Source organism: Theropithecus gelada, chromosome 2 (assembly GCF_003255815.1).
Source record: "Theropithecus gelada isolate Dixy chromosome 2, Tgel_1.0, whole genome shotgun sequence".
NCBI lineage: Eukaryota > Metazoa > Chordata > Mammalia > Primates > Cercopithecidae > Theropithecus > Theropithecus gelada.
This window is the reverse complement of record NC_037669.1, coordinates 51,221,393-51,247,240: the sequence shown is the minus strand read 5'-3', so window position 1 is coordinate 51,247,240 and position 25,848 is coordinate 51,221,393. Positions and strand designations below refer to the sequence as shown.

The following is a 25,848-nucleotide window of genomic DNA, read 5'->3' as shown; positions in this document are numbered from 1 at the left end:
GAGCACACATGCGCATGCCCGCACACACATGTTCTCTCTCTCTGTCTCTTGTCTGTCTCTGAAGATCCTGCTCGTCGCTGTATTTTCTTAGATAACTTCCCTAGCCCTTGGAGCAGAGACACTCACTGTCCTCGTGGTGGTTGGTGTTGGCTAAGCATCTCAGTGTCCTCCCTCATCTCTGTTCCCCTGCATGGCTGTGGAAACAAATTTCACCGCTTTGGCCCATGGGCATCCCAGGGGCCCTGACGGCTGTTGTCTGATAATGGGGCTGGTGGAGGCAGAGAGCTTATATGGGGACCTGTGCACCTTCTTGGGGGAATAAGCCAGAGGGTGTCAGCTTCCTTTCTGACAGAGTGAGGATGAGCTTCACCACCGTATTTTCGGCTGCATCCTCCTACCTCCTCTCATTGACATCATACTTAATAACTTAATGTTATTTAAAAAAAAATCCCTTCTCCATTTTGCTTGTACTTACTTTTTTTTTCCTTTTTTTAAGACTGAATCTCACTCTGTCGCCCAGGCTGGAGTGCAGTGGTGCGATTCCGGCTCACCGCAACCTCTGCCTCCCAGGTTCCAGTGATTTTCCTGCTTCAGCCTCCCAAGTAGCTGGGACTGCAGGTGCGCGCCACCACACCTGGTTAATTTTGTATTTTTAGTAGAGACGGGGTTTCACCATGTTGGCCAGGCTGGTCTCAAACTCCTGACCTCAGGTGATCCACCTGTCTTGCCCTCCCAAAGTGCTGGGATTACAGGCATGAGCCACCGTGCCTGGCTGCTTATACTTGCTTTTAAAGGAAACCTTTGATCAGAACTGTAGATAGAAATCAGGATCACTTGCCCTAAACCAGCAATACCTATAAAAATAAATATAGCACTAAAAATACAGTGCTTAACATCCTAGCCACCTTGTATTCCCTGCCACAGTCTTGAGCCCGAGTGAGTGTTGCCTGGTTTTTATTTATTTATTTTTATTTTTATTTAATTAATTTATCTTTTTGAGATGGAGTCTCGCTCTGTCTCCCAGACTAGAGTGCAGTGGCACAATCTCGGCTCACTGCAAGCTCCGCCTCCTGGGTTCATGCCATTCTCCTGCCTCAGCCTCCCGAGTGGCTGGGACTACAGGTGCCCGCCACCACGCCCGGCTAATTTTTTGTATTTTTAGTAGAGACGGGGTTTCACTGTGTTAGCCAGGATGGTCTCGATCTCTTGGCCTCATGATCCGCCCACCTCGGCCTCCCGAAGTGCTGGGATTACAGGTGTGAGCCACCGTGCCCAGCGCCCTGGTTGTTAAAAAGAACGGTTGGCAAGTGTCTGAGAGGTGTGGGAGGCACACCCATTCTGCCCAGAGACAGTCTCTGATAGTGGGATTGGTTCAGAGGGAGTTGCGGGGACATTTCCTCACCACAGGACCACCGAGCCTTGGTGCTTGTCCCTGAAATCAGCTGTCCCTGCACAGTCATCTCTAGCCCTACTGGGAAAGGCCCCTGTGGCTGGGCATGGCATACCTCACATCTCCTGGGGCTGCCTTGGTGTGTTTCGTGCTGGGCTGGGGTCAATGGAGGAGGCCCCAGGCCTCTAGCAGGAATGTCTTCTCTGAGACCAAGTCTCTGGCTCTGAGGGAGTGGCCATGTCCTCTGTGTCCCTAGCTCCATGCCCTAAGACTGTCCTAGTGGGTTCCGGCTGCTGCAACAAATGTCACAGATGAGTCGGGGAGGGGATTGAAGATGGACATTTATTTCTCAGTTGTGGAGGCCGGAAGTCTAAGCCCTAGATTTCATTCCTGGTGAGAGTTTTCTTCCCGGTGTGTACATGGCTGCCTTCTTGCTGTGTCCTCATGTGGTGGGGAGTGGGGAGTGGTGGAGGGAAAGAGAGAGAGAGAAGGGAAGAGAAGGAGGGAGGGAGGGAGAGCGAGTGAGCCCTGGTCTTTCTTCCTGTAAGGACACATGGGGGCTCCACCCATGTGACCTCATCTAAATCTCCTAATGGGGGGCCCCACCTCCTGATACCATCCCACCGGGGTCAGGGCTTTCACATAGGAGTGTGGGGAGGACACAGATGTTCAGCCTGTAACAGACTGGTTTAATGAACTGCCGAGGATGGAAACGCTGTAACACCAGCTGCTGGTCCCTGAATGGTCACCCTGTGACCCCAAGGCAGGGTGTGGTGGGGTAGCCGTGGCTTCCTGTACATGGGATGGGAGGAGTGACCCCTCCTTGGCCCCAGACGTTGGAGTTCCCAGGGGCTGGTTGGGCATCAGCACATGACACGGTAGCCCACCTGTGACCTGGGCTTGGTCCCCCACAGTGACTTCAGAAGTTGGCTTGCCCATTGCTGGAAGCAGGGGCCCCTTTGCATAGGCTTCTCTGTGTCTGAGGCTACTCAAGAGACGTAGGGGCCCCACTTCATCCTCATGGAAGGACTAGTGATCTGTCAGCCCTGGGTCAAGCTGCAGCCACCAGGACTCCCTCACACCCCATCTTTCTTTCGTCTCTGCCTTTCTCTGTGAGCCTGCCTGATTCTCTCGAAATGATGCCCACCACATGGTAGGAAATGTGCCCACCTTCAGAACTTGCTGTTTTTTCCCCTGCAGGTGGTCTGTGTTTTCTTTTATTTCCACTTCAAGAGCTCAGGGAGGGGCCGGGCACGGTGGCTCAAGCCTGTAATCCCAGCACTTTGGGAGGCTGAGACGGGCGTATCACGAAGTCAGGAGATCGAGACCATCCTGGCTAACACGGCGAAACCCCGTCTCTACTAAAAAATACAAAAAAAAAACTAGCCGGGCGAGGTGGCGGGCGCCTGTAGTCCCAGCTACTCGGGAGGCTGAGGCAGGAGAATGGCATAAACCTGGGAGGCGGAGCTTGCAGTGAGCTGAGATCCGGCCACTGTGACCGGCCCAGCCTGGGAAGAACGTCTGCCCTGGGCCAGTCAGCTGTGGCTGGGGAGGGTCAGGGGGTCATGCGTTGATGTGGCCCCAGGGGCATGTCTGGAGCCATTCCCTGAGCCTGGGGACTGAGCGAGGCAGCCTGCTGCCCTAGGAGGGCTCTAGTCTACTGCAGATATACAGTTTCATAACCCCAGCAACTCAGACATTTTGGGGTTAAGTCAGCCATGAATACAAGAAGGTGTTTCTTCTTTCTTTGTTGTCACAATGTCAGGATAATTTTGGTTACAGGTGATAGAAAGTACAATTTCAGCAAAAAAGTCACGGAACTAAAAAAGTACAGGATGTAGCTTCAGGCATGGCTATATCCAGGGCCTCTGCAGACGCCATCAGGACCGGGTCTCCGTCTCTTGCTCTGCTGTTCTCTGTGTTCCATACTCCCAGGCAGGCTCTGCCATGTGGGGTTAGGTGCCCCAGCAGCTCCAGGCTCAGAAGCTCTGGAGCAAGGCAGCCCCCTCCCAGGAGCATCAGCGTGGGCCGTGTGACTGGGTTGTGTGACTGTTCTGACCTGTCACCGTGGATGGGGCAGGGAGACCTCTCATTGGCCATCCAGCAGTCCGCCTAGCCTGAAGTGTGAGAGGGGGTTCCCCAGAGGAAAAAGATGTGATGAGACCCATTGTGCAGATGAAAGCATTGCTGCTCAGAGGGTCACATGCTCCAAGGTGCCCAGCAACCTAGTGGCAGGGCTGGGTTCAAATTTGAGCTCCAATCTCTGGGAGTCCAGAGCATGGTCCTGCTGGCTGTCTCTCTTGGCTTTGGCAGCAGGGGCTGACTGCCTTGGAGGCCTCCAAGGCTCTTGAGCCTGACGGTTATACCACAGACTGGGCCAGACACCGCTGTTGGTTACACACCGGCCGCCTCACTGGCAGCCCTGAGAAATTCCTAAATTTCAGGGCCGTGCAACTAAATTGGGCACAGCAAAGGCCTGAGGGAGTCACAGAGGAGACTGGGCTGCCCGCTCCCCTGGCTGCTGCCTCCTTCCAGATGCTGTGGTGACCGAGGGAGCCTGGGTCTGCCGTAGGCCGGCCCCGCCTGCCTGTCTGCATAGGCTGTCTCTCTCTGGCTGTCTGCTTGACTTTCGGTCTGTGCTTCTCTCCATCTCTCTGTCTTGCTCTCTTTCTGTCTCCCTGATGGATCTCTTTCCTTGTCTCTGTCAGTCTCTGTGTCTCTTTCTGCCTGTCTCTTGCTGGCCCCACTCCCCCTACCTGGCCACCCAAGTCTAGGATCTCTGCCCTTTGTGAGACTAAAAGGCAGACGCAGGAGTGAAAGTGCTTCTGTATGGAAGGTGGACACGCACTTTGGTAGTTTAAGTCACTTAGCCAGTGACTAGCCAGGTGACTTCAGGGAAGCCTTTTCTGTTTCTGAAGGCCCTTCTGGGATAAATGTTTGTGATACCACATTCATAACTCATGCCATCCTCTGTGCCAGCCCTGTGCTAGGGCCATACGGATTAATCTACCCCTCTCCACTTACCCACCCATCCATATACCCACACACCCATCCGTTCACTCACCCACCCACCCACCCACTTTTTTAGCCATCCATCCATCCACCCACCCATCCATCTACCTACATACCCCACCCTCGGGGCTTGGCCTTAAAGCATGGGGTGGGATTTGGGTGTTCAGGGTTCTAGGAGAGTTTCAGGAGAGAGGGCATCGCAGGTTGAGCTAATGATAAGAGAAAGATGGGGGGTTGGGAGCCAGAGAGCGTTTTCCAGTTTAGCAGGGGTTGGATGTGTGGAAGACAACAGAGGGGAATGGGTTAGGAAAGCTAGGTGGTTAGATGGTGAAGGGCTTTGAATGTCTCGTTAGGAGCTTTTTCTTTATCTTTGGGCCACAGATCTTCAGCCAGGGGTCTGTGAGTGGACTCCAGGGAGTCTATGAAACTCCCTCACACAGCAGTTTTAGGTAAGTGCCCATGTGTCTATTAAGGCCTTTTGTTGCAAGGGACAGAAAACCTGGTCCAAGTTAGCTTAATCAAAAGGAGTTCATATCATTGTGAAGTTCAGCTTTTCAGTTAGCTTCAGGCACAGCTGGATCCAGGTGCCGGGCAGCGATCCCTATAACCCTGTTTCTCTTTGTTGGATTTCTTGGCTTTTATGTGTTTTATGAGCAGGTGCCAGCCTCTGACGGCCTCCACTTGATGACAAGATGGCTTCAGGTACCCTTGATGTTAAATCATCTTTAGTCTAATACAGTAGGAAAGAGAGAAGCCATTTGCCCAGTGTTTCACCTGAGGTGGGTCTTATAGGCTGTAATTGTGCTGGTGTCCATCTCTGAGTCAGGCACTGTTGTGAGGGGGAATGGGAAGTGCTGATTGGAGCTCCAGCAGGGTGATGGGGGCACAGAATGAAATCTAGGGGCTGTTCTTGGAAAGAGGCTGAATATGTGCCAGGTGGTCAGAAACCACCCGGCGTCGCTGCAGAGCTTGGTTCATTATGGGCCTTTTTTTGGTGGAGCTGGGTATGTGTTATCCATAGCTTTTTTCACTTTCTCCGAGGGGCCAGAGCTGATAGAGAACCATTCAGGGTTGAGCAGGGATGAGAGGTGATGAGCGGTCCCTGGAGGCAGGATCTCAGTCCAGGGGCAGACCACGTGGAGGATGCCTGGGGATCTTAGGACTCCCCCACCCCAGGGGGGGCAAGGGTGTGCCTCCTTTTAGGGTCGGGTGGAGGGTGTGTGGAGCGCCAGGTGGGGAGGGCGGTGAGCTCAGCCTTGGCCATGGGCAGCCTCATTTCTCATCGCTCCCACCCTGGGAGCGTTTCCTCTTTGCAGAGGAGTAACTTGTGGGGAAGGAAAATACCAGCTCCCTTCAATGCCAAAAGCAACATTTTCTTTTCTCAAAGGTTGATTAAAAGTCACGGACATTAATCTTTGTAATTTTTCACCTGCTTATGTTGGTAATGAGATTAGTGATTGTGTATGTAGGGTCAGCTCTTACCTAAAATTGAAGGAGCTTTTTATTCATTTCTTGTTTTTTCTTGTTTTAGGGAGGAGAGGGAAGGGAGGAGAGAAAACCCTGGCTGTTCCACTTGAAGGATTATTTTTCCCAGGGTTCTCATGAGCTCACCCTGTTGAAGGAAGGCCCCAGTAACCAGTGAGCGTGTGAGGAGCACGGGACACCTGGCACCCTAAGCCCCACCTGCGGCCCACGGCTTGGTCTGTACTTCACATGCAGGGCTTGCCCTGGACCTGCCGTCTCCCTCCTCCTCCTTGGGGGTCTCACACTACCCATCCAGCCTCACCTGCTCAACAGAAAGGACCACAGACCTCTCCTCATCCTCCTGGCCCGGTAGCCCTTTCCTCGCAGCCAAGCTTCTGGTCTTTTTGTACATCATGCTATTATTAAGACATTTGCCCATGAGGAAATGAAGGCAACTGTAGTTTTCAAGATTGAAGCCAACTTGATTACTTTGCTTTGATAATTTGTGAATTTCAAATCACTCCCCTTCTTTCCGTTTCTCCTGCCAATACCTTCTCTGGCTTTTGTTTCCTTTTTCTGGATTACTGCAATGGTACTTTTTAATTTTTTTAAAAAAATCTCTCTATCTTTTAGTTATGGGGTTTTGCTCTGTCACCCAGACTGGAGTGCAGTGGTGTGATTATAGCTCAATGCAGCCTCCAACTCCTGGGCTCAAGTAATCCTCCCACCTCAGCCTCCCAGCTAGCTAGATACAAAGTTTCTTTTTTTTTTTTTTTTTTTTTTTGAGACGGAGTCTCGCTGTGCTCCCAGGCTGGAGTGCAGTGGCGTGATCTCGGCTCACTGCAAGCTCCGCCTCCCGGGTTCACGCCATTCTCCTGCCTCAGCCTCCCAAGTAGCTGAGACTACAGGCGCCCGCCACCACGCCCGGCTAGTTTTTTGTATTTTTAGTAGAGACGGGGTTTCACCATGTTAGCCAGGATAGTCCCGATCTCCTGACCTCGTGATCCACCCGCCTCGGCCTCCCAAAGTGCTGGGATTACAGGCTTGAGCCACTGCGCCCGGCCGACAAAGTTTCTTTAAAGGGGAAGAAAACACACACATACAAAAGAGTACCTAAAAGTCGGTGTAGGGTGGTAGAGGAAATTCTTGGATAACCACCACCTGGGCAAAGCAAGAGGACACTGCCTGCTCCCATAGGTCCTCCGATTTCCCTTACTGGCCGCTAGACTTTGAGGGTGACAACTCCTGCTTGACTTTCTAGTTCTGGTTGCTACATTTGCAGTCCCTGAATGATATAGCTAAGATTTTACCAGGTTTTGTACTTTATATGACTGGAATCTGTCTCAGATTTCTCAAAAGGGGTGTCTACAGTTTGTTCTTCAATTCCCAGTGTGCTGTGACCTAGTGGTGGCCCTGCCACTCTGTTGGGACAACATCCACTAAATGTACCAGATGTTTTGCCGAGGTCCCTGGGCCCTGGATGCAGTGACTGACTGAATGCCCCCTCCTTGGCATCTCTTCTTCCTTGATGTGCATGTCCCCCTCCCTAACCTCTATCATTTTTCTTTGTGCTGCTCGCTTGCCAGCGACCACTCTCTTCCTTGTTCGCTGCGTGCCGGCTGCAGTGTGTCAGGCTGGCTCCCGCCTCAGGGCATTTGCACATACTGTTAGTGCTGCTTGGGATACCATTCCCCAGATCTTTGCATGGCCACCACATTTTTACATGATACCACCAAGTAGGTGTTGGCTGAAATGTTGCCTCCGAGGCCTCCTCGGTTATACCATTATTGCCAAAGGAGCATGCAGTCTGTCTCTGTCGCAACGGCCTCATTTCTTCCCCCGATCAGAATGTTGGCTGCATGCGGGTAGGACTTTCTCTCGTCTTGTTCACTGCCATATCCCAGCATCTGCAGTGGGCTGGCCGATAGCAACTGTTTGATGAATAGCTGCAAACTAAAGGACTCTAGCTCTACTTTCTCGGCCAGACAGACCTGTTCAGATCCCCACAGCTTTTACGATTTATGTGGCCTTGGACAGATCATTTACTCTGTCTGGGCCTCAGTTTCCTCATTTGTAGGTGTTAAATGGTTAAGGAAAATAAATATCCCTGGAAACTTGCAGTCCAGTGATTGGCATTGTGTTGGCACTGAGGAAGTGATAGTTAGACACGAACTTGATTAACTGCTAAAATTCCTGCTTAATGCTTTGTGCCAAGAACAAGTTTATTTTTCCCCAGTGAACTAGATGACTTCCTCTTATCAGAGAAGGAGCACCAGGTCACCCTCTAATTTCCCTTTTGGCCTTGGCTGCCAGGAAGCATACTGCTAAGGGGAGGTCTCAGGAGCAGCCCTTATTTCCTGTCCATCTTCAGTGCAGTTCTTCTTCCTTTTCTTCTCCCTGTTCTTTCTTTATTTACGTTTGGCTCTGCAGTGCATGTGTGTGATTATTATCTTTTATTTTGGTAAAATATACGTAACATGAAGTTTACTTTTTTTTTTTTTTCTGACGGAGTCTTGCTCTGTTGCCCAGGCTGGAGTGCAGTGGAGCGATCTTGGCTCACTGCAACCTCCACCTCCTGGGTTCAAGCAATTCTCATGCCTCAGCCTCCCGAGTAGCTGGAATTATAGGTATATGCCACCACACTTGGCTAGTTTTTGTATTTTTAGTAGAGACAGGGTTTCACCATGTTGGCCAGGATGGCCTCGATCTCCTGACCTTGTGATCTGCCCGCCTTGGCCTCCCAAAGTGCTGGAATTGCAGGCTGTGCCTGGCTGAAATTTACCATTTTAACCTTTTTAAGTGCACAGCTCAGTGGCATTATGGAAATTCACATTGTTGTGCAACCATTACCACTATCTATTTGCAGAACTTTTTCATTATCCTAAACAGAAACTCTGTCCCCATTAAGCAGAAACTCCTCCTGCTTCCCACCTCCAGTCCCTGGACCCACCATTCTACTTTCTGTCTCTGAATTTGATGACTGGAATCACACAGGATTTGTCCTTTGGTATCTGGCTTATTCACCTAGCATGGTGTCCTCAGGGTTCATCTGTGTTGCAGCGTGGGTCAGAATGCCCCTCCTGTTAAGGCTGATAGTGTTCCATTGTATGGAATATTTTGTTTATCCATCCATCCATTGATGGTCACTTGGGTTGATCCGTGTCACTCGAGTATATCATGAATAACAGTGTAGTGAACTTGGATGTGCCAATATTGTTTTTAAAAAAATTACTTTCTGGGCCTCAGGTGGTCTCAGGCCCACTTATAAATTAAGGGTAGATTTTTGGACAGTTTCTAGGACCAGGCTGTCTTGCCTGCCTCTGCCTAGTGTGTGTCTGTGTGTCTGTGTGTCTGTGCTCAGTAAACTCCATGGCCACTGTGGGTGCCTACCCAGGTCTCTCACCTGGTGGTTCACGTGTCTCCCAGTGGCCACAGGTGCTGGCTGCTGATGGCTCACACCTGTGCCTTCTCCAGCCACCTGCCCTTTGCTGGCAGGTGTCACTTCCCCATGAGGTGCCTGGGAGGTCACTCTCTATGGTCTTTGGCCAGTGACTGACATGCCTCTGAGTGGGATGAGACCGGGGTGCCCCCCACACTGCATAGCTTCTCGTGGGTCTCTGGACTCCAGCTGAGATGCAGCCTTGCCCAGCTCCCCCTGGCTCTGCCTGCTTTCCTTTGCCCTTCTCCTGAGAGCTCTCCCCCGACAGACCATGCCCTCAAGCGTCCCTGCCTCGGACTCTGCTTCTGCGGAGCCCAGTCTAAGACAGGGTGCAGCTCACATATCCCTCTGAGCACTGTGGGTCTTGCATTACTGTGGGTGTTGGGTTGGACTCTGACGCAGCTGACCTACTGAGACTGACTACACCATGTGGCTAGGGGTGGTCTCCTTGGAAGAGGGCGAGAACTCCCAGCATCTACCACATACAGAAGAGGAAGGTCCTAATCTAGGAAACCAAGCTATTCTGGAGGCGACCCTGGGGCGGGATGGTTGGAGGGGCAGGAGCTCCCACCTCATCCAGGCCTCTCTCCTCCTGGTGTGGTCAAGAGACGCTCCGGCCTTGGAGTGTTCAGGGTGGTAGAGATGACCCAGGGAGCCCAATGATGCCAGTGGGAAGGGAGTGTGGATCCCAATTAGTCCAGGGAAGCCCTGTTGCTGGGCCCCACAGCTTCATTGTCAGATGTCCTGACATTAGTTATCATCTTGAATTAATTATCAGTGGATAATATTGGCAGCTAATTTAAAAAGCACCGTGTGGGCCCCACAAACGCATCTGTGTGTGGACAGGCTGGGGGTCTGGTTTGTGCCTGCTCTCTGCTTGGACTTGGGCCCCGGGGCAGCCATGTGGGCGGAGCCACTGGGCCAAGTGGTACTGATTCCGGGTTTCTTTGTCACTGTCTTGTCTGTGAGTGTGTTGTGTGTTTATTTCCCTGCTGTCATCCTCAGCTGTTTGCAAGTCCCAGTGTTTTGATATAGCTGCTTATTAGTTTTTAAAAGAGATCCCCTGCAAATATTTAAAAAATTTTAAAGCCATACCGGCACCAACCTGAGACTTCGTTCTTATCTATAGTTGCCTGATCAAATGGAGATTGCCCAGTTAAGCTGGAATTTCAGATAAGTGACGGATGTATCCCAAATACTGTACAGGACATCTTTAAATGCTAGACAGTTTTCCAGCATTTCTCTGAAATGCCTGTGCACATCCCAGATCTGTATTTGCTGGATCTCATCAGAGCCAGAAGGGTCAGAACTGGAGGCGAGAAGACCTTTCCTTCCTGATCCAGTGTCATATCCTATGGCCTGTGTAGCCACTAAGGTGGGACCCCACTTTCCACAGTGGCGGCACTGGAGATGTCCCCCCCAGTTGGCCTTGACCTTCCATTGTCCTTGCCAGCCCAGAGAGGTTTCATCTGGGGCCTGCTGTGGATGAATGTGGAGGTTAATTTATCTAAGGAAGCAGTGTCGCTTTACTATAGGATGTGTGTTTGTGTTTGTGGTAGGTTGGGGCCCTTCCCTGGATAGCAGAGTGAAGAGCTTGTGGCCAGGTGAGAGAGGCAGCTGGGGCCTGAGCCACATCCTGAGGCACTTCTGCCTCTGATGTGCCAGAGCCCTCCCTCCCCATTCTGACTGCACCAGGTGCCTTGTGGGGACTGGGCAGGTCTCCAGGGGGCTCACACTGTGTGCTGAGTCACCTGTCCCTGCTGGACACTCCCTGGGGAAGACCCTGGCTGAATGTCTCCCCGCTCCCACACTGCCCTGTGCAAGTTCAAGTGATGGCCCTGAGTACGTCACCCCAGGTGTGAACCCTGCTGCCACTTTAGAATACCCTGGTCCCCCAACCCACAGCAGGGATTTGATCAACAAAGACCAAAGCTGTGGTAGCCCCACCCACCGCTGGTCCTGTCTGGAGCCTGCTCTTGTGTCTCCACTCCAGCGGCAAAGCCTTGCTCACAGTGCTGGATGCACTCCCAGATGCTAAGTGCTGAGTGCCACTTCATAGTAGCTTGACATCCTCATTGTCACCTAAATGCCCATTGTCGTTTTGGCTTTTCCTATGAAGAATGGGCTGCCAAATACAGAGGAATGGCTAGACGCATTCCTCTGTATTTGTGATCCCAGCTTGTGATCACACGCTTGTGATCCCAGCACTCTGGGAGATGAGACAGGGCGATTGCTTGAGCCTAGGAGTTTGAGACCAGTCTGGGCAGCAGAGCAAGATCCTGTTTCCTGCCTATTTTTTAATGCCATGATTTATATTACACACATGATGATATGTAAAGCATGCATCCTTTAAAAATGCCAACAGTTGCCAACCCTCACCCCTCCTAGGGGTACAGCCTGAGGCCAGCCTGGACAGTGACTGGCCTGGTGTCCTCCACCTGCCAACCTTTCCGGTCCCCAGATGGCAGCCCGGTGACCACCAGGGCCATGTGGACCCGGTACAGCCTTCTCTGAGTCGCACACTGGGCGTCAGAAGCACAGGGTCATGGAGTGCATGTGCTGAATTCTCCCATGAGTACTACCTTGCAGAGAGGTTGCTCCAGGTGACACTTCGGCCGGTGGCATAAGAATGATAATAACACCACTCTGCTAGTGTTTGCCTTCCTGATGGGTGCAAGGGAGAGACTGCAGTGGTTTTCCTTGCATCTTGTTTCCATCAGTGGTTTCCTTTCCATCTTGCTGGTTTTTGCGTCCCCACCCGGGAGGGCTGGCTTGCTGTAGTGTGACTGCCTGGCAGGCCACCACATTCTGTCCCAGGGGCTTTGTTTGCTGGCCGGGCTCTGACTGCTGGGACTGCCCCCCACAGGGAGGTCAGGCCTCCTTCCCCACCCCATCTCCAGGGGTTTCTCTTTTCAGGTTGGTGAGGGGTGGGGGCTGTCTGCAGAGGCTGGGGCTGTGAGTAAACTCAGTTGGAGCTCCCAGGAGGGGCATGTTTGATTCTGTGACCCTGCAGTGTAGAGACTGTGCCCTCCTACTTCTCTCTTATACGAGTGTCCCCAGCCCTGCTTGCTTATTTCCGGTGATAGGGAGCTCCCTCCTGCCCAGCAGCCTGGTCTGTCCCTGCCCTGGAGGGAGCGTTCTCCACTTGAAGCTGACATCTGCCATCTCTTCCATGCCCCCACCTCCCGCCCCACACATACACGCTCCATTGGGAACAACTGTGGAGGTGTGAGGACAGTGGGGTCTGCTTTTCTCCCAGGTGAGCCACCCCACGTGGGCCACTCCCTCTCCACACATCCCAGATAGTCCTTTCCCCTCCTGAGTGGACAACCTTCAGGCAGCACCAGGGTACTCTGAGCTGCATGCATTTGGGGGGGCCCAGATGACATGGGGAACCTGGGAGCTCACACCCCATGTGATATCTCAGGGTGGCCAGAGCTCTGTGGCTTGAAACAGGAGTTGGAAACCTGAATTTTTATGTGAACGTTTTCAATTTATGCATGCTGGTAACCAATTTAAAATGAGGAACCCACTGTGTGGGCCAAACAAAATGCACTTGTGGGTCAGAGAATGCTGGTGGGCCCCTGACCATGACCTGAGGTGGGGTGGAACATGTTCACTGTGTGGATGCAGAACCAGGGCTCAGAGAGGGCAAGGGCCGTGCCTAGGGTTGCGCAGTAGATGTGGAGAATGTAGAGTCAGGCTTGGGCCTGATGTTCTTTATGATTGCCCTGGGCCTGGAGTGGGGAGATGGGCAAGCCTGAGGTTTGGGATTGCTTGAGCATGGACAGAATGTGATGCCGGGCACCCAGGAGGCCAAGGGGCCAGGCCACCCTGGGGGCTGTGCCAGTGAGCAGAGCAAGGGGACAGACTTGGTGGACCAGGTGGTGGGGCAGGGTGGGCTGGGCAGGAAGTTCCTCTGGAAGAAGTTCTAGGACAGCCCTGTGTCCTGTGGCCAGGGTACTGTCCTCTCAGGACGCAATGTTCGTGCCTGGGTGTGTGATGCACTGGAAGGCAGGAGGGCAGGGAGCTTGGGTCGCAGTTCACCAAATATTTCCTTTTGTTTTGAGACGGGGTCTCACTCTGTTGTCCAGGATGGAGTGCAGTGGCACGATCTCGACTCACTACAAGCTCCACCTCCGGGGTTCAAGCAGTTCTTCTGCCTCAGCCTCCCGAGTTGCTGGGATTACAGGTGCTTGCCATCATGCCTAGCTAATTTTTATATTTCTGGTAGAGATTGGGTTTCACCATGTTGACCAGGTGTCGAACTCCTGACCTCAAGTGGTCCACCTGTCTTGGCCTCCCAAGTGCTGGGATTACAGGCGTGAGCCACCTCGCCTGGCCAAAGATTTTCTTTCCTAAAAGGCACTGTCAGCTGGCACGGTGGCTCATGCCTGTAATCCCAGCACTGTAGGAAGCTGAGGTGGGAGGATCACTTGAAGTCAAGAGTTCAAGACCAACCTGGGCAACACAGTGAGACCCCTGTTAAAGAAAAAAATTAGCTGGGTGTAGTGGCGTGTACCTGTAGTTCCACCTACTCAGAAGGCTGAGGTGGGAAGATAGCTTGAGCTCGGGAGGTTGAGGCTGCAATGAGCTATGATCACACAACTGTGCTCTAGCTTGGACAACAGAGTGAGACCCTGCCTCTAAAAACAAACACAGAAAGGAACCGTTGAGAGTGGACCTGAGGACCTCTCCCTTGCAATCTGGAGGGCCCTTGCTTTTGCTGACTGGGATTAAAGGCCCTGATTCTCCCAGGGGCCCACTCCTAATGTCAGTGGCTTTACAGAGTCCTCCAGTCTCCTGAGGTGGCATCTCAGTGTGAGGGCAGGGGCGTCAGCCCTCAAGGCCCCAAAGGCTCCGTGGTACTCCCCTGGCCCTGAACCTGGTCTGGGCATGGGCTTCTATCTCCCCGCCTGTCCATGGACCTCCACCGCAGCCTTCCCTGCCTCAGTCACACAGCTCCCCCTTCCAGGCGCTCCTGGACTTCTCTCTTCTGTCCACTGCATCCTATCCATCAGCAAATCCTGTGGGTCCTACCTTCAGAATAGATCCCCTGTGCCACTGACTCCTGCTGTCTTCGCTCACTGCCCTGGGCGCTCTCACCTGCTCCCTGCTGGCTCCCCTGCAGCAGGCAGCTGGGTGGGTCTCTTGCACTGGAGAGTCCCAGGCTCTAGCACTTGCAGGCACACCCAGAGGCCCTCACAGCAGGCCGTAAGCCCATTGCTCCGCAGTTACCACCGTTGTGCTGGCATGGCTCAGCCCTAGCGGCCCTCTCTGTCCCTCACCTGCCTGCTGCTGGTCTGGCCTCAACCCCTTGGCCCTGCCATTCCCTGCCTGACGCCCTCCTCAGAGAAGCCCTCCTCTTCCACCAGGCTGACGCAGGCTCCCCCGACACTGCCACGGACACTGCCGCGTCTCTTTGATTCCCTTCGTTTATTTCATCATGGGGCTCGTGCCTGCCTGGCGTTCAGTTCTCTACAGATCTGCTCTTGGGTTTATTATCTGCCCCTCCACCTCTGAGGGTGTCAGTGCTGGGAGGATGCTGGGAACCTGTCTTGCTGGCTGATAAACCCCCAGTTCCTAGAGGGGCTGGGCACAGAGGAGGCGTTCCTTCAGAGATGGGGCCAGCCTGGGGACCACTGCTGTGGCGATGAGCCCCATTGTCCCTCTGTCACTGCCCTGTGGGGCTGGGCTTTAGGCTGGGAGTCGGAGAAGGAGCTCTTGCCTGTGACTTTGGGGAGCAAGCTGTCTAGAAGAGGCAGGCATGGCCACTGGGTCACAAGTGGGGCTACAGGCACCAGGGACTTGGGCCAGGGTGGAGGAGGGAGGAGGCATGAGGATTGGTGAAAAGGTGGCATTTGAGTGGCTTGTGCAAGATGAGAGAAGAGATCCCTTGGGGAAGTTCAGGCCTAAGGGCCCGTGGGAGGGTCAGGTTGGGATGGCTCCTGTAGGGCCTTGAATGCCAGGCTTAGCTGGGAATCCAGACCTTTCCTTGCTGAGCATGGGAAACTGGGGCAGGCTGTGGGGCCGTGGCACGTTGGGGCCAGCTGCCATCAGACCAGACTGGGTTCCCTGGGAAAGGGGAGGAGTGGAGTCAGGGTGGGCAGGGAGGTGGCGGGGCTGTTCCAGTGCAGACCGGAGGTGAGGCTGGAGCGGAGACAGGGCCTAGAGACGGAAGGAAGGGTAGAGACCGTGGGGAGGGAGTGGAGATGGATTGCGGGGAGAATGGACATGACTGGGGGAGTTGGTGGGGTGTTAGGGACAGCAAGGCATCAGGATGCATTTGCCAGTGCTACTGGGGAGGGGGACAGGAGCATCCCCTGGGGCTAAGCCTGCAGTCCCGGGGGTCTCACAGGGGTGTTCCTGAGTCCTAGGGTCTGCGGGCTGGGGCTATAGTGGGGGTCTTGTTCTTGCCCAGCATTTCCCCACTGACCATATTTTCTGGCCAGCAGCTGTGGTGCGCAGCTGGGGACTGAGTCAGGGATCTGGGCAGGGATTGGTCGGGTGTGTGCATGGGACTGTGTGTGTGAGGCTGCCCAGGGTGTGTACTGGCACATGGGCATGCTGTGGGTGAGACAGTGTGTGTGTCTGCGTGGAGGGTTTTGGGGCATGTTGCTTAATGTGCCCTGGTGAGTGCGACCGAGTGGGTGTGGGCCTGTGCATGCGTGTGTGTGTGGGCACGAGGGCTCACTCAGAGGGTCTGCCTCAGAATGCAGGTGAGGGTGGAGGGTTGAGTGGCCCAGCAAACACACGTGGGGCTGTCAGCAACTCCAGGTCAACACCTGTGGCAGCCAGTGACTGCACACTCATTTGTCTGTGATCTGCCCCACGTGTGACAGAGCCTGTGTGGGGGGTGGGGAGGCAGTCCTTAGTGTGCTCCTGGGGATGAGGGCATGCGTGTGAGGTGGCTGAGGCTGGGCCCTCTGCCCATGTGTGTGCCGGTGTGCACTCTGTGTGCGCACACCCAGTACTGACAGGCTTCCTTTCCGATTCCCCCAGGGTCTTGCAGGAGAGGGGACCGTCCTGGGCTGACCTGGACCATGGTGCTGCTCTGGGAGCCTGCAGGAGCCTGGCTTGCACTAGGCCTGGCCCTGGCCCTGGGCCCCAGCATGGCTGCAACTGCCCCTCGGCAGGACTGCACGGGCGTGGAGTGCCCACCGCTGGAGAACTGCATTGAGGAGGCGCTGGAGCCGGGTGCCTGCTGCGCCACGTGTGTGCAGCAGGGCTGTGCCTGCGAGGGCTACCAGTACTACGACTGCCTGCAGGGTGGCTTTGTGCGCGGTCGCGTGCCTGCCGGTCAGTCCTATTTTGTGGACTTCGGTAGCACTGAATGCTCCTGCCCACCAGGCGGCGGCAAGATCAGCTGCCAGTTCATGCTGTGCCCGGAGCTGCCGCCCAACTGCATCGAGGCTGTAGTGGTGGCTGACAGCTGCCCACAGTGCGGCCAGGTGGGCTGCGTCCACGCGGGCCGCAAGTATGCAGCTGGCCACACTGTTCACCTGCCGCCCTGCCGGGCCTGCCACTGCCCTGACGCCGGCGGAGAGCTTATCTGCTACCAGCTCCCCGGTTGCCACGGGAACTTCTCAGATGCTGAGGAGGGTGACCCTGAGCGACACTACGAAGACCCCTACAGCTATGACCAGGAGGTGGCCGAGGTGGAAGCAGCAGCAGCCCTGGGGGGTGAGGTCCAGGCAGGCGCAGGGGGCCCCCCAGCTGCTCTGGGAGGTGGGAGTCAGCCACTGTCCACCATCCAGGCACCCCCCTGGCCAGCTGCCCTCCCCAGGCCCACAGCAGCCGCTGCCCTGGGTCCCCCAGCCCCAGTGCAGGCCAAAGCTAGGAGAGTGACTGAGGACAGTGAGGAAGAAGAAGAGGAGGAGGAGGAGAGAGAGGAAATGGCTGTCACCGAGCAGCTGGCAGCAGGTGGCCACAGGGGGCTGGATGGGCTGCCCACTACAGCCCCAGCTGGACCCAGTCTTCCCATCCAGGAGGAGAGGGCAGAAGCCGGGGCAAGGCCCGAAGAGAACCTCATCCCGGATGCCCAAGCCACGTCTCGCAGCAGTGGGCTGGAGGGCATGATGCCTGCACCGGGCCTGGGCAAGGCCGCTCTCATCCCGACTCAGGCCATGCCTGGCTCTCCCAGGGACCCAGTCAAGCCCAGCCCCCACACCATCCTGTCCACACCACTGCCTGATGCAGCCTGGATCCCACCCACCCGGGAAGTGCCCAGGAAACCGCAGGTTCTGCCCCATTCCCACGTGGAGGAGGACATAGACCCCAACTCTGTCCATTCTGTCCCCAGAAGCAGCCCTGAAGGTAAGACCCTGTCCTGGTTCCTTCAGGGCACTTTGTGTGGGAAGGGCAGCCTTGGGCTCTGGCCACTGCCCCAGGTCTCTGCCTGGGACTGGGCATGCTGGATCTGTGGGGCCAGGCCTAGGACGGCCAGCCTAGGCCCTTGATGTGGGCAGGAGGCTGTGAGAGTGCACCTTCTCCCAGGCCCAGCTCTTGGGATGGGGTGGGTGGGTGGGAGTGGGGTTCCTGTTGTGGGAGGTGCTGGGCCCTCTGGTAGGGCTGTGGTTGTGGTCAAGGGTCCAGAAGGTGCATATCTTCAGAGCTGGGGGCCCTGAGAAGGGTTCCTGCCTCAGCCCGGTAGGCCCCCGCGTGCTCTGGCAGGAAATATGAAGGGCGGTCTCAACTGCCTCGGTGGCTGGCCTGTGACCTAGGAGCCTAGCATGGCCACCTCTGCCAATTTTTCAACAAATGTCAGCCAGAAAGCTGAATTTTATGTGACGTCTTCCCATTTCTAAGTGTCTGCAGCAAATTCTAACCTCATAAGCATGTGTTGTAGAAGGAAGTGAACTCGTGGACAGAGGCAAGGTGGGTGGGCCATTTGAGCAGGGCCGCTGGCCGTGCTGGGCCAGGGGAGTTGGTGGGGCCACACCAGCTGTACCCTCACTCCATGGAGGCCCCTCTCCAAGCTGGGCAGGCAGCTTCCCGTCAGTCCTTCCAGCAGCACCGAGTGCTTACAACCATGTACGCTGTTTCACCAGCGAGGCAACTGGGGTTTGCGGTGGTGCTGGAGGCTCAGGTCACACAACCAGTGAGCAGTGGGCCTGGAAGGCCCTGGAGCCTGACCGTATATGCTATATCCTCCAAGCCACGTGACACAGAGTTCAACACACTTCATTGGGCACATCAGAGCAGGCAGCCAGGACCAGGGCACCCAGGCTTCAGATGGGGACCGGCCTGAGGCTGTGCAGAGGCTGGTAGGCAGCCCAGGCCTCTTCCTGCCTATCCATGCCTGCTCCCAGCAGGTCCTCCGTAGCCCAGCACAGTCAGACACCCCATTAGAAGACCCCATGGGCTGCGGTGAGGAGGGGAAGGGTCCGCTGAGCCTACCTAAGAGCCATCCTCAAAGGGCTCTGCTGCTAAACAGGGGCCACAGCCCCCATGAGGCTGACCCCTTCCTGCTCACTTTAGGAGCCTTGAACTTCTGCAGGGGATGATTCTGTCGCATCAGCTGGGGGCTTGCAGATCCGGAAACCTGGTCTAGCTTCCATGGGACCCTGGGGTGATGCTCCTAAGACCCCACCCATGTTTGAAACCCCTGCGGGCCCACACTGGAGAGGAGAGGCTTCAGGAGTCCTCTAGCAAACAGGTTAATCTGGGCAGATAACCCTGTGCTGCCACAGCCTGGGCAGTCTGGGGGCTTCACAGACCTGTGGACATTGGAAAGGCCCAGCGTTCCCTCAGTGTGAGACGGGACAGCCCCGCACCTGGAGGGAGCACCTCAAACACAAATCAGATCATGCCATCCTCTGCCCTATATGGCTCCCTCCTGCCCCTCCCCAGCCTCTTCTCACAACAGTCAGAGCTTCCTTTCAATCAAGTTCAATTCCCTCTGGCTACAGAGCCTTTACACGTGCTGTTTCCCCTGCCTGAAGCACCCCCTTCTCACCACTGCCCACTTACCACCTCATCCTCCACATTGCAGCTCAAGTGGAAGCTCAAGGCTCCCTCCAGGGAGCCTTCCCTGACCCCCAGGAGGAGTCAGATCCCCTGAGTGAGGCTCACCACTTCACTCCTCAGCTCATATCACTGCTCAGAACATCACACCTCTGTGACTGCTGGGGTCCTTATCTCCCCGTCAAAGACCCAAGCTCCTCAAGGGCAGGGTCTCTGCTGGGTTTTGCCCAACCTGTACATTCAGCATCTGTCCGGCTCCTGTGCACATGCTGGGCACTCAAAAACCACTGTCAGAGAGTGGGCCGGGTGTGGTGGCTGACGCCTGTAATCCCAGCACTTTGGGAGGCCGAGGTGGGTGGATCACCTGAAGTCAGGAGTTCAAGACCAGCCTGGGCAACTTGGTGAAACCCCATCTCTACTAAAAATACAAAATTAGTCTGGCGTGGTGGCAGGCGCCTGCCATCCCATCTACTTGGGAGGCTGAAGCAGGAAAATCACCACCTGGAAGGCAGAGGTTGCATGAACCAAGATCGTGTCATTGCACTCCAGCCTAGGTGACAAGAGTGAAACTCAAAAACAAAAACAAAAACAAAACAAAAAAAGAAACAACTGTCAGAGGGTGAAGAGCTGAAGAAGGCAGAAGAGAAGCCTGCTTCCACCACTTTCTGCCCTTGTGTCCACAGGCGGTGGCCTGAGCTCCCTGTAGCCCACTCTCCACTCCTATAAACTAAGAGGGCTGTTGTGAGGAGTATGGGGCTCGGTAATCACAGAGTGCTGAGCACGGTGCCTAACAGAGTCACAGTGTTGAGGGATGTCTGCAGTCGACAGCAGCAGTCATTTGAGTTTTAGCGTTTTCCTGTTAGCCAGAGCATCACGGCATTCAGATACTCCTGCCCTGCAGAACCTGCTTGTGTCAGGCCCCGAGGAAGGGGCCCCTTTCCTGCCATGCATTCCTGGGGCCACAGGCTGTGCTGAGGCCTTCTGCAGGTCAGGGGCTTTCCCCAGCTGCTCTGGGAACCTCCAACCTCCTGAGGGCCGCCCTGCCCCAGGGTTCCTCCATGTGGTCCTCCATTGTGCCAGCCCTGCAGAAAAGCTGCCCTCACAAAGCCCCTTGAGTGACAACAGACGTCAGACTCCTTCTCCCCAGCCCAGGGAGCTGGGCATGTGGCTTCCATTAGGCCACATCTGGACATGCTCAGAGGCAGGGACGTCCTGGCCGAGGCAGTCTGGATCCCTGGCAGGGCTCCAGCTCAAAGACAGGACCCCCAGCCCAGCCAGGCCTGGGGCACTGGCTGGAAACCCCTTCTCTAGGCCCCAGGGCTGCCATGGCAACGTGGCTGGAGGGGTCACTTCCGGCCCCATTACCTCTCTTTCTGCAGGGCCCAGGGCTGAGCAGGGCAAAGCCACCTCCCCAGCTTCTCCTCACCAAGGGCTCCTCCATCATTTAGATCCCTCAAGGCCTCCCCCAACAACAGCAGCCAGGGGCTCTAAGGCCCAAACCCCACTTAGTCCAGGAGGCTCAGCTGGGCAGCCCGATCCCCCACCTGCTGGGCTTCCGTCTCCCACCCCTCCCATGCTGCATACACATGGCTGTGACCAGGGATAAACCTGCCTGTGTACATCTCTGTAACGCCCTCCTCCCCCATTAGACCGTAAACGAGGGCGAGGTTGCGCCTGCCTTGCTCACTGTCGCAGCCTTGGCTCAGTGAGGGTGCTCTGTAAATATCTGTGGAAGATATCAGCGGGTGGGCTGAGGACAGATGGTGACTAATCATCGTCACATTTCTAATTACTCAGCAAGTCCTCAGCTGAGCGTTGAACACGAATTAGCTCATTTAATCCTCAAAGCAGCCGCATGACGCAGGGACTTCCCTGCTGCTTACAGATGGAAAAACTGAGGCACAAAACCATAAGCCACATACTCAAATTCTGTGGGTTGTAGAGCCAGAGCCCATGAATTGGTGATGACGAGTGGGCCGTGGGTGGGCAGGAGGGTGAGAGATGGGGTGCGGGCGTGGATGTTTATCCGGCCAGGCCTGAGCTTCTGGGTCCCCTTTGAAATCATCCTCTGCCACTGGGTCCTTAAACCTTCCATTCCCTGTGCACCAAAAGCTGCAGCTGCCTGTCCCTGCCCTAATTCTGGTCTCTGGGCCTTTGCATGTGCTGGGTCCCCTGCCAGATCAGCGGTCAGACAAGATAAGGGGGACTTAGTTGGAGGCCTGTCAGCCAGCAGGCCTCATCAAAGCCCATACCCAAAAATCCATTTGAGAAAGCTCAGGGCAGAGGGGAAAACTGGGGCTCCTGAGAACAAAGCTGCTTTCCAGGATCCCACAGCCCAGACCAGAGAGGCCTTGGGCATTAAGAGGCAGGGTTGGGGGCTAGGGGTGGGGCTGCTTCTATTTCAGAAACCCTGGAAGCTGCACTGTATGCACCACGCTCCTGAGCCTGGCTGCATGCCCTCCCTGGCACACATGCACTTCATTACATACCCCACCTACAACATGCATGCTCCCCACCTCCCCCATCCCAGCCCGCCACCTCCCGCCTGTGACCTGGTGCTGCTAGCCACACCTCTTGGACTGTGCTCCACTGAGAATAGGGAGTGGAGCCTACCTCCCCAGCTTGGTGGGAGGATCAAATCACAGAAACAGGAGCCGGGCACCCAGGAGGTGCTTGGCGAGGGCGAGTTCTGTGCCCTGCCCACCGTAAGCAGGTTGGAAGCAGAGTTGGCAGGGGTGGCAGCCGGTGGGCCTGGAGGAGCCCACAGAGACCCCAGTTTCACCCTCGTTGCATGTGAATGGACTTTGCACGTGATCCATGCCCAGCAGGTGCTGTTCGAGGCCTTGAGAGATGGGAAAATGGGATCCAAGCTGGTTAAGAGCCTTGCCCAAGGCCACTGCTATGGGCAGCAGAATGAGTGGATGGGAACACTGCTGACACTCCAGAGCCCCTCATGCCCATCCTTCAGGAAGCCTTCCCAGATATCCCATAGGCATGTCTTCCTCACAGCCCCCAACCTGTGAACCAAGTCCATACTCGTTCATCTCTGCCTCCCCAGGGATGCCAGGACATGCTCACAGTTGACACCTAATGAAGGTTGTAGAGTAAATGATATGGGATTGAACAAGACACAGGCATCCAGCTGTGGGGACAGATCTCTAGAAACCTCAGAAGGGAGACAAGGAGAAAGTAGAGCTGGAGCTGTGGGAGGGGCTGAGCAAAGGCACAAAGATTCAGGAAGGCTTCCCAGAGGAGGTGCTGTCTGAGCTGGCCAGGAACAGGTGTAAGCAAATGCTTGGAACAGAGGGGAGATGGTTCGGGGTGCTCAGAGGATGTCAGGAGAACTAGGGTGGGGAGGAATTACTGAGAGAAAGGGTGGTCAGGGGGATCCCCCCCGGTTTACTCATTTATCCTCCCAATATTTGTAGAACTCCAACTGTGTGCAGAGCCTGCTAGAGGCCCTTGGGCTCTGCAGAGAATATGATAGGTATGGTCCCCACCCTCACCTCACAGTGCTGACATTCTGTTGGGGAAGAAAACAGTAAACAAGTCCATGGGAGTTACCTGCTGTAATGTCAGGTATTGCTAAGAGAAAGCAGGGTGAGGCCGTGTGTGGTGGCTCACACTTGTAATCCCAGCACCTTGGCAGGCCAAGGTAGGTGATGGATCACCTGAGGTCAGGAGTTCAAGACCAGCCTGGCCAACATGGTGAAACCCCTGTCTCTACTAAAAATACAAAAATTAGCCAGGCGTGGTGGTAGGCGCCTGTAATCCCAGCTACTCAGGAGGCTGAGGCAGGAGAATCACTTGAACCCAGGAGGCAGAGGTTGCAGTGAGCCGAGATTGTGCCACCATACTCCAACTTGGGCGACAGAGTGAGACTCTGTCTCAAAAAAAAAAAAAAGAAAAAAAATTAAAGCACGGTGAGAGGAAGGGTAGGTGGACACGGGAGTCCTCCTTGGGGCGGTGACCTGAGCAGAGAGCTGAAAGGAGGGGAGGAGCAAGCCACTTGGACACCTGGCAGAGGGAGCAGTGAGTGCAAAGGCCCCAGGGCAGGAAGGTGCCCGGACAGGGGGTCAGTGGAGCTGAGATAAGTGGGGGAGAGGAAGGGAGATAGGGGATCTGGGAGGTCACTGGGGCAGGCTGTCCAGGGCCTGTGGCCACCATGAGGACTTTGGCTTCTACTCTGAGTGAGGTGAGAGCTACAGCAGGGTGTTGAGCAGAGAGGAGTGACACTGGCCAACTTATGTGTTAACAGGATCCCTGGCTAGGAGGAGTGGCAGAGTTGGTACAGGGTCCTCACAAGGAGCTCCCGAAAGGGAACACATCCTCTCTTGTCAACACAGAGACCCAGAGCACAGCTGTGCCTAGAGGCTCTGTTGGAGAGGATGGGAGCAGGTGGCTGCCCTGGGTCCACAGAGCTCCGAGGCTGGACAGGGGCCCTGCATTTGCTGGGGGCCCCTCCAGGCCAGTTCCCCAGGTTTCGTTGCCACCAGCCCTGGCTGGCGGCTGGGTTCAGGCCCTCTGCTCGGGGGCATCTGTCAGAAGCAGCAAGTTTCATCCTGTGACAACCTGGAGATACTCCACGTGGACATCCCATTTCATGGAAGAGAAACTCTCATCTTGGGGCTGTGGTGGGGAGCCCCAGTCTCCCAGTGGAGGAGGAGGGCTTGTGGTTCCCATGGGGGACCTAGAGGTACAAGTGGGTCTGGGTGGCTGGTAACTGGGGGCCCCCTGTGTTTGTCTGCCTGGGCAAAATGTGTGCATTTCACAGCTGGACCTAACCCATCTTGAGGGTCTGGGGCCAAGGCTAGGCCTGTGGTGGGTTTCTTTATTTTAATTTTTGAAACTAACTCTGTGGGTTTATGCAAATAAAACCACTTTATTGAGATATTATTTGCATGCCATAAAGTCCCTCTTTGAGGGACTAGTGGGTTTTAGTAGATTCGGAGTTGTGCAGACATCCCCAGAATCTAATCTCAGAGCATTGTCATCGCTCCAGAAAGACACCCACATCCTGTAGCAGTCACTTTCCATTCCCTCCTCCTCCCAGTCACTGGCAGCCAGGAATTTCCCTTCTGAGTCTATGGATTTGCATATTCTGGATACCCCTGGACTCTCTGGGAATCATGCACTATGTGGTTTCTTGTATGTGACTCTTTCATTTAGCACAATGTTTTCAGGGTCCATTCATGTGGTAGCATGTGTCATTAATTCCTTTTCATGGTTGAATAATGTATGAATATACCACATTTCAAAAATCTGTTCATCTGTTGATGGACATTGTTCTTCCAACTTTTTGGTATCATGAGTAATGTAGCTATTCATATTCATGTGTAAGTTTTTTTATGGACACATGTTTTCCTTCATCTTGGGAACATATCTAGGAGTAGCATTGCTGGGCCACATGGTAACTCTGTGTTTAACCCTTAGAAGAACTACCAGACTGAGGCCGGGTGCGGTGGCTCACGCCTGTAATCCCAGCACTTTGGGAGGCCGAGGCAGGCAGATCGCTTGAGGTCGGAAGTTCAAGACCAGCCTGACCAACCTGGAGAAACCCTGTCTCTACTAAAAATAAAAAATTAGCCAGGTGTGGTGGCACATGCCTGTAATCCCAGCTACTCTGGAGGCTGAGGCAGGAGAATCGCTTGAACCTAGGAGGTGGAGGTTGCGGTGAGCCACAATTGCACCGTTGCACTCCAGCCTGGGCAACGAGAGCAAAACTCTGTCTCAAAAAAATAAAATAAGAACTATCAGACTGTTTTCCAAAGTGACTGCACCATTTTACATTCCCACCAGCAGTGCACAAGGGTTCCAGTTTCTCTACATCCTCACCAGTTGTTATAGCCATCCTAGTGTGTATGAAATAGCGTCTCATCGTGGTTTACATTGCAGTTCCCTGATGACTAATGATGCTGAGCATGTGTTCATGAGATTGCTCTAGAAACTTCTAGAATACACAAGCACACATCCCATTAGCCTCAAAGTGATGACATCATCACACTGTCATGTAGTCTCTGGAGAACTCCACTATACACTGTGCTCTGGGGGAGAGTGTATGAAGAAGGTAACCAATGTTCTAATGTTATTACAAACATAATTTTGACCTTATGGATCTCTGAAAGGGTCTTGGAGACCCTATAGGGCAGGACCACACTTGAGAACCACTGGTCAGTGCAACTACAAGCATGTAGGTGCGTGCACGTATTTTTCACAAGATATAGGATGCACAGCGTTCTGTTCTATGCCTTTTTCAAATAACTATGGATATTGGAGCTTTTCCCTGTCATTGCATGGAAAGTCCCCTTTCTGCGTTTGACGGCCGCAATGCCCCACAGCATGCAGACCCCATCTTGATTTACCAGTTCCCTTACTGATGGATATTCAGGTTGGTTCCCGTCTTTTGCTCTTAAAAAGTGATGCTGCTGTGAGCATCTCTATAGCATGCCCCACTGTGGAATTGTGAGGTCAATGTGTCTGCGCTTTTTTTCTTTGTATGCTGTTCATTGACACATAACCACTAGAACCTGTCAGAAGCACACAGCTCAAATGAATTTTCACAAGTGAACACACCTAT

General features: G+C 54.5%; 1 protein-coding gene across 3 annotated transcripts in view; it reads left to right on the top strand.

Moving 5' to 3' along the window:
* The window catches only part of FBLN2 (fibulin 2), a 90,076-nt gene that overhangs the window by 8,488 nt on the left and 55,740 nt on the right, over positions 1-25,848 (top strand). For 2 of the 3 annotated variants that reach the window (XM_025375537.1, XM_025375535.1), the window contains exon 2: positions 16,308-17,621. In XM_025375537.1, the coding sequence (XP_025231322.1) occupies positions 16,349-17,621 (1,273 nt within the window). In that variant the 5' untranslated portion in view covers positions 16,308-16,348. Of the gene's footprint in view, positions 1-14,729; positions 15,071-16,307; positions 17,622-25,848 lie in introns of those variants that run through there. The other variant, XM_025375536.1, reaches the window with a different exon arrangement.